An 8,040-nucleotide genomic window follows, 5' to 3' on the forward strand; every position below is an offset into this window, starting at 1 on the left:
CGAAGTAGGGCTGCAGCTGTTTTCAAGACAGAAATCTCTTATATTTTTTTCAAAAAATAAATAAATAAATAAATAAATAAAATAATAATAATAATAATAATTAATAAATAAATAAAATAACTTTCTAGAACTTAATCTTTTTTTATGTCGAATTTGACAACAGTCGCACACAGTCATCATTTAAGAACATAATCTTTTGTAGGCAAAGAAATCGCTCGTATGAGAACAATGAATAAGTTATGGAAGAAACGAAATTTTGAGGATAAATATATATGTTTCATCATCCTTCTACAATTGATTTAGCCTATTCTAGTATCCACCTAACTACAGACGTAGATGAAAACTTTTTTCGTTTTTTTCCTCTGTTTCTTTTTGTTGTTTGTATTTTAGTTCATTGAAACAAAAGCTACAGCAGACGTACAGACATCATTCCTGTTGTATAGAATATTCGTTTCGAATGTGTTCAGGACCAACTAGAGGCTATGGCAGCCTAATCAGAAACTAAGGGCCTGGCACTTGGTGAGGCTTAGATCGAAATAGGAGTTGTTAAAGTTTTATGAGTTTTATGGGGGAGGTGGGGCAGGTGAGTAAACTGATAAATGTCCTGCCTCGGTTCTCGGCGATCATGAATATGTCTTCGTATTAAACGCGTTTCAAATGTTTTAATTCCCGTGGGATGACAGAAAAATTCGATTAGAAATGTTTTGTGTATTTTTTAGTGTATATACTTGTTTTTAATCAAACTTTATGCACCTTTAAAAAACTTCTTTTCCTTTCCACAGAACTCTCTGCTCAAGATGATGATTACTGCTACTGAACCTCCCCCGCTGACCAAATCTCGACTAACTGAGTTAAAGCCCTCATCCCCACCATACAGCTCGGCAAGCATTTCAATTTCGACTGCGAACTCGGTGCAGACTCTTTTCGCACCCATCAGCCCGAGCAGTAGTACCAGTAGTATGTCTCCTAATCCTTATCCGACGTCCGGCGCTCCGACTTCAGTTGCGTGGAGCAGTCCCGGTGAAGTTCCAGTTGACCTGACAGCTGCCCTGAAGGGGAAGGAGTTCTTCCCAGCCAGGAAGCAGCGCGAATTCATACCTGACGCAAAGAAAGACGACAGTTATTGGGACCGCAGGAGACGCAACAATGAAGCAGCTAAGCGATCCAGGGAAAAAAGAAGACTGAACGACATGGTCTTGGAAACGAGAATGATTGAGCTTACAAAGGAAAATGCACTTCTCAGGGCAGAGCTGGTAGCTCTGAGAGATAAGTTCTCCTTACCTCCTCAATCACTGGTCACTTCCGAGCAGATGCAGCTTCATCTCCCTTGCCCTCCTGTAGAAGTGAGAAATCGCAGAAGCAAGTTACTAAGCTCACTCATGCCAAATGGAAGCATGGCTGCAGAAACTGGAATGATGAACAACTCATCGGGGCTCTTGAGTCATTCCCACGTCACCAATGGTGGTAGTCCGGAGCATCAAGTCCATCCCATGATGCCTCATTTACACATGATGGATCCTGTTCAGTGGCAGGAATGTCACGAAAATGCTCTTAAGGAGTCGCAACATCATCAGGCATTGTTGATGAATCATCAACAGCATCAACATCATTTACACCAACAGGTCATACAGCGTCTTGCAGCAAACGGTAATATCAATCAAAGCGAGTTTGATCATAATCACAATCATCGCAACCATCAAGAAATCCCTTCTCCAAGAGCTTCACCACGAGCGTCGCCCAATGCCGAGGAATCTTGGTCATCAGCTGACGAACCTCTCCAAGTTCAGGTGCACCAGCATCACTGCCTGCCTCTCAAGCTACGTCATAAGACATTGATTTCAGACAAAGATGCTTATGTTCCTGTCCCGTCTTATCCAGACAGTGGTCGAAGCAGTGCTAGAGAAGATACATCGTCTGATGGAGATAGTAGTACCGGTCATGGTAAAGAGAGTCCTGTTCCCAAGCTAAATGGTGGTGACTTGTCTCCCGATTCGGCACCCCCTCGTAAAATGCCGAGATTGTCCAGAAGAAGCAAAGGCATCAGTAGTGAACTTCAAACGGAAAACTTGCATTTGAGGTTTGAACTTAAAAAGCTGGCTTCTGAAGTGGCAGGACTCAAAGACATGTTGCTGTGCAACAGACCATCTCCCATTGACATTCAAAATACTGTTGATCCTTCTAAAACTCCACCACATAGCAACAGAACATCACCAAACCTCGTTGAAATTCAAGAACCTCAAACTGTTGATTAAAACCTTCAACAAAATTGCATCTTTTGGGAGGCACTTTCTTTGCGAGAAATATCCACCGAAATTGTAGTCCAAAATCATTTGTAAACTTATTGATGATGTTCTTTATCCAAATTTCAAAATTTCATTTCATTTATTTAAATAGTTTTCACCTTGGACAAAAAATGAAATTTTCAAACTTCTGCATTTCAAAACTTGGTAGACTTTGCTTCTTATGTTTTCGTTTAGCTTTCACTGAACAATTGTGAAGAAAATGAAGAAAAGTTTTAAAACTTTATACGTACATGAACCTTTAGCAAAAAAACTTTTTTGTGAAATACGTATCATTTTCTCTTTCATGTGAACCTAATATTCGTGCCAAACTAAACTCAAGAGTAACAATCATGATAAAGGCAACAAAATTTGAAAAATGTTTTATATTCTCATTTTCTAAGTCATGTATGTTTTTGTACGCAAAAAATGTACTTGTTATTCTATAAATGTCATCTTCTATTTAAAAATTAAAAAAAAAATTCTTAAATATTTGAAAAAAGAATGAAATTGATATGTTTAAAAAATAAAAGTGTTTTGAATGTAACTCTCAAATCAGCACATTTTTACCTTGGCACTAAGCCAACATGTGCTCTTAATATAATCTAAATCTTTAAAGCACTTCAAAATTTGATTTGATTTTTAATTAAAATTTTAAAAAGAATGGAAATTTATTTACTAAAAGTGAACGAATTTGCATTATTTATATAAGAGGTAGTGAGAAGCAAAGGAATGCAAGTGGCAAAATTAAAAATTTGGAGATAACCAGTTAAAATGGTAGGTGAACAACCCCTCCTCTGTCTTGGGGCAAGAGATAGTACTGGTATCCCTGGTAGATGATGCTGTATAACATAATTTAGAAAAAAAAAATCAATGAAAGCGTACCTAAGTCGTAATCTTTTTACGCATTTTACTCAAAACTTGAAAATGTCCACTTACATCCCTTTGCTTCTCACTGCCTCATATATAGATATTATATTTGCATCTTAAAAATAATTCTTTCAAACGTTAGTGTAACACAACGATACTGGTTACAAAATATTAGCGGAACTAAGAAAAAAAAATTAAACTAAATCCTAAGAACAACAATATTTTATGAATTCCAGAATTTATTTCCTTGGCTTCAACTTAATATCTTTCTTGCTTCCTCACTTAAAAATACGTTTGTATTGAAAACTATTTTATAAAATATTATTGGTGCTTTGACATGATATATTAGTTTATATAAGAAAAGTGAGTTTTAGCTTTTTTAGGTAGTCCTTCGTAAAGTGAGGAATATGAAAGAAAACACTTAAATGGCCGTTTCAGGTCATACTTTTCTTTGTACATATCTGCTAGCTTGTAGTTCAAATCCCAACTCATTTAGAAAAGGTTTTTGAAATAATGTGTAAAACTGTATTGAGAATAAAATATTCATGGCTCAAGAGTAAGGTGACCAGATGTCGAAGTTCGATTTGAAACAAAAAAAATATTTTACAAATCAAAATAATTAATTTAAGTCTTATTAAGAACAAGATAAAGTTTTTAATAAATCAAAAATAAACCAAGACGAAATGAATTCATTTTTAAACTAAGCAAATTTGTAACCTTTCTAAATTATTTCGATGAAATAGCCTTATGTTTCCTTGAGGCATAAGAGTTTTTTAGATTTTTTTTTTTTTTTTTCATTTTACAATAAAAGTTCGCACAAATTTTTTATTAGGTGTTAATGTGGTTTTTAATTCATCCCAAATTTAATGAAATTCATAATTTAAATAAAGAATAAACCAAGATGAAATGAATTCATTTTTAAATTAATCACAAATTTGTTTCCTTTCTAAATTATTTCGAAGAAGTAGCCTCGTGTTTCTTTGAGGCATGTGAATTTCTTAGAACTTTTTTTTTTACATCTTACCATAAAAATTCGCGCAATTTTTGTCAGACTTTGATTTGGAGAATGATAATTTCCTTTTCAGGGTAAATTGGGTTACATGCTATCAATTGGAGCCACAAAAAAAAAAGTAAAAAATCGCCACGAATACTAAAACTTCGGGACGTATTGTCACTTTATTCAACAGCGATATTATTCTAACTTTTTGTGAAGCATTAATTTACTATCACAATGACATATATGATGATTTTTTTCATTTCAAATTCTACCTATAACGTCATGCTTATTTTCAATCATGTTTTCCACATCAAAAATCCTTTCTAGATGTGTTCGGTTGAAGTGGATGTAGTTAGACTGTGTAAGTACACTATTAGTGAAAACAAATTATTTGATCAACTGTAAATCGTCGAGTGATTGTCATGAAGTAATATTTTATTAATTCTTAATGTCTGTAGAAAAGTAACAGTTCACTTTGCTCAAACAGGTCTAGTTTCATCAAAGATTTAAAACCGTATTTTGACATAAAGATTCCAAGTTACATTTGTAATAAATATACTCATGAGCTAAGTCCAATAAGGGATCAATTATTTGTTATTGAAGTTCGTGTTTTTGAAACGTATTTAATAATGTTTACAGATCATTCACGAAAAATTTATGGTGTAAACCTCACATGAGCTTTTATTCGTCTAATATCGCTTGCATTTTTTATTTATTTATTTTTTTTTGTAAAATTAGTACTCTTTAAGGCAGTAGTTTTCAAACTGATAGTTGAGTAGCCTAAAGGAAATATGCGCAAATATAAAGAGAGGCTTAAAGTTTTAAATTTTTGGTTAAAAAAAGTATTAATGTTAAATTTGAGGCAGTTTCAAGGTTATATTTTTATTTGATAGACATTAAATCAAAGATAGTTTAAAAATTATACCTTTTTTAACGGGTAAAAAATAACTTATTTGCTACAGGAAACCACAGTATTAATAATTTAAATATTCATTTTAATGCGTATGTCTCAAAGTTTTTTGAATGAAATTTCAATGTTTACTGACTACTTTAAACGTGAATCCACGTCTTTTTATTTTACTGTTAATGTTTTGAGCTTTGCATTTGAAAATCTATATTATATATCGAACTACTTGAACGAACTGAAGAAGAATTTATTATATTTTTGTAATATCTTTGTGCACTTACTTAAAATTCTTTTAAATATAACTCTACCTCATACGAAAATATGTTTCAAATTTTCGTTTGTAAATTCATGTTTGAAAGATTAATTTATTTAGGAAGAAGAAAAATTAAAAAAAATTTAAAAAAGAAGAAAACAACGCATTCTGTAGAAAAAATTGTAATCGTTTCGTGTAGGATTCTGTTAGTTAATTTGCACATTTGTTCCTTAATTTTGTAAGTCACGCGAAAGAAGTCTTATCTGCAACCGATTTTATCATTAAATTCGTTTAATTACGTTAAAATTCATATATAACATAGAAAATAATAAATTTATCTCCTTTAAGTGAATGCTTTCTATCAAGATGTCTGTGAGAGCTTATCTATTTAATTTTTAAAATATTTATTTAATACTATGTACTAACACGTTGAGAAGCTCTGTTTCGCAAATGTATTATAATCTGCAAATTCATCATACCATTGGCTTTTAAACGAAAATTCTGATGTATGTCAAATGCTGATTTTCATTCCGTCGTGTTTAAACTCAAAATATCTGTCCTATTTCCTGAAGCTCTAACGGAGAACGTGGAATTATCCACGTTCTCCGTCTTATGTATTTCCGACAACACTAGCAAGATGTAGGGGGGAAATATTTAATTTCTGAAATACACAATGTTAAAGTACATTCGATCATTGCGTCTTTTTTATGTAGGAATTTGAAAACAAACCAGAAAGCTAGCCAACGAATGTAAATAATCATAATAGTGATCAATTCTGTAAAAAGACCTTTCAAAAGACGAATGACTATGGGAAAGAAGAGATGTGTACTATTTTGATTTTTAACATTTAGAATGTTTGACCTTATATATTTTTCAAAAATAGCTAAAATACTTAAACTAAAATAATAACTAAAAATAATTAAACTAAAATAATAATGTATATATATATATAATACATATGTATTATATTTTTAAAAAAAATCCTATCTGCCAAGATGCGAAATTGTTATTAAAATGCAAAGCGGGAAAAGATGCTTGCCTTAATTTTTGATTTTGAATGCCCGAAATGCAGTTGTAGTGGCGCTAAAAATATCTCTGATTGTAAAAGGTAAAAACAGATATTTAAAGAATCAAAATTAATCTTTAAGTATGGTGCAGTATTGTTCGACAGGAAAAATTAATTAAACTTCAGGTTACATTTTTTTTCGTGTGTTCGCTAAAAGAATAAAAATACAAAGCAGAAAAAAATGCTTGCCTTATTTTTTTTTTATTTTTAATGCGCGAAATACAGTTTTAGTGGCGTTAAAAATATTTCTGACAATATTGTGTAGTATTGTTCAATAGGAAAAGAATAATCATTAGGGTTTTTTTTTCATGTGTTCATTACACCTGACAGCTTAACTTTTAAGATTAACCCCTACCCTTACATTCTGGCTATAAAGTCACCATTGCATACATCAGAATTCTACTATCGAAAAAAATGGAACGTCAATGATCTTTGTAATGATTCATTAAATTTCTTCATGTCTAGTTTTACTGTGGTGGTTCGACGTTGCATGCTGTTCTGTATATTATTCGTATGAAGAAGATTCCTGTGGTTGTGTACAGTTATAATTGTTCACCAGAACAAATTGTGAAACTCGTCTCTCTGATGTTGTGAATGGTATGCGTGACCAAATCATCGTGACAATGAATTCTCGTCTTGGAACTGTTATTGTTTTTTATATTCACTTTTCGTTTATGATTTTTCAGTAAGCATTTTGCGATAGTAATATTTATTACATTTTCTTTTTCGTAACTAGTCTAGAATGCGTAAATGGTTTGTTTTGTCTTATTGTAGTGACTTTCGAAACGCAGTATTGTAATACGTTCTAATTAATGTTCTCCGTGAATGTGTTTTCTTATACAAATGGAATGTTCAATGAAGACCCTTCGTCCTCTCCTCCCAAATCGTTATGTTATTGCTAAGTTTACATTCATTTGCATTGATGTCATTGATGTTGAAAGTGATGTTGAGTAAATAAAATATTTTATTAATGTTACGCCTGCATCATGTTTGCTTTCTGGACAAATTTTGCATGAAACCATGAATCGATCATATCCAGAGACTGAAGTTTCGTACTTGTTATGGGTTCCTTAATTTGGAATAGTGAATAACTGAGCTGGAGGCAGACGTCATCTCAATAAATCTGAGAGTGAAAACTGTGTGACTAAAAGTGCCATCAAACTGTCGGTATATTGTATCACTGTAAAAAAAAAAAAAATGTGTAATCTTACTCCGTAAATAAGGTGGCAGCATTTTGCACTTTGTGTAGCATTATTCCGGCGGCTAGTTTCCTCCACAACAAGGGTGTAACTTCACTGATAAAATTGGTGTATAACGTATGAGTTTTTCTCCAGTTTTATCCGTTAAGTTACTCCATTGCTCTGGAGGCAGCTAAGCTGCCACCGCTTTTACGGAGTAAGTTTACACAATTTTTCACAGTGTGTAGGTTTGCCTTAGCCCTGGCTTTAGGACGGTAAATTACTGCTTCATGAACTGTACTGTTGCGTCGAGGATTTTTGTTCCATGGTCGATGAGAACTTTGCCAATATGCTCCTGTTAAACGGGAGAAAACCCACTATAGCTAACCGAAATAAGGTTTCCTCAAAGGAGTGTAAAAAGGTATAATACTGCTTTAGTTATGGTAAAATGATGCCAAAGAGAGGATCTGAGGGAACGATTTTTAAAAGT

The 8,040-nt window shown here is 32.8% G+C and overlaps 1 protein-coding gene across 2 annotated transcripts in view; it reads left to right on the plus strand.

The window, feature by feature from the left end:
- The window catches only part of LOC129226470 (nuclear factor interleukin-3-regulated protein-like), a 35,065-nt gene extending 27,717 nt beyond the window's left edge, over positions 1-7,348 (plus strand). For both annotated transcript variants that reach the window (XM_054861076.1, XM_054861077.1), the window contains exon 2: positions 783-7,348. In XM_054861076.1, the coding sequence (XP_054717051.1) occupies positions 798-2,252 (1,455 nt within the window). In that variant the 5' untranslated portion in view covers positions 783-797 and the 3' untranslated portion in view covers positions 2,253-7,348. The remainder of the gene's footprint in view (positions 1-782) is intronic.
- Positions 7,349-8,040: the final 692 nt, after the last annotated feature.

Source organism: Uloborus diversus, chromosome 7 (genome assembly GCF_026930045.1).
Source record: "Uloborus diversus isolate 005 chromosome 7, Udiv.v.3.1, whole genome shotgun sequence".
Lineage (NCBI taxonomy): Eukaryota > Metazoa > Arthropoda > Arachnida > Araneae > Uloboridae > Uloborus > Uloborus diversus.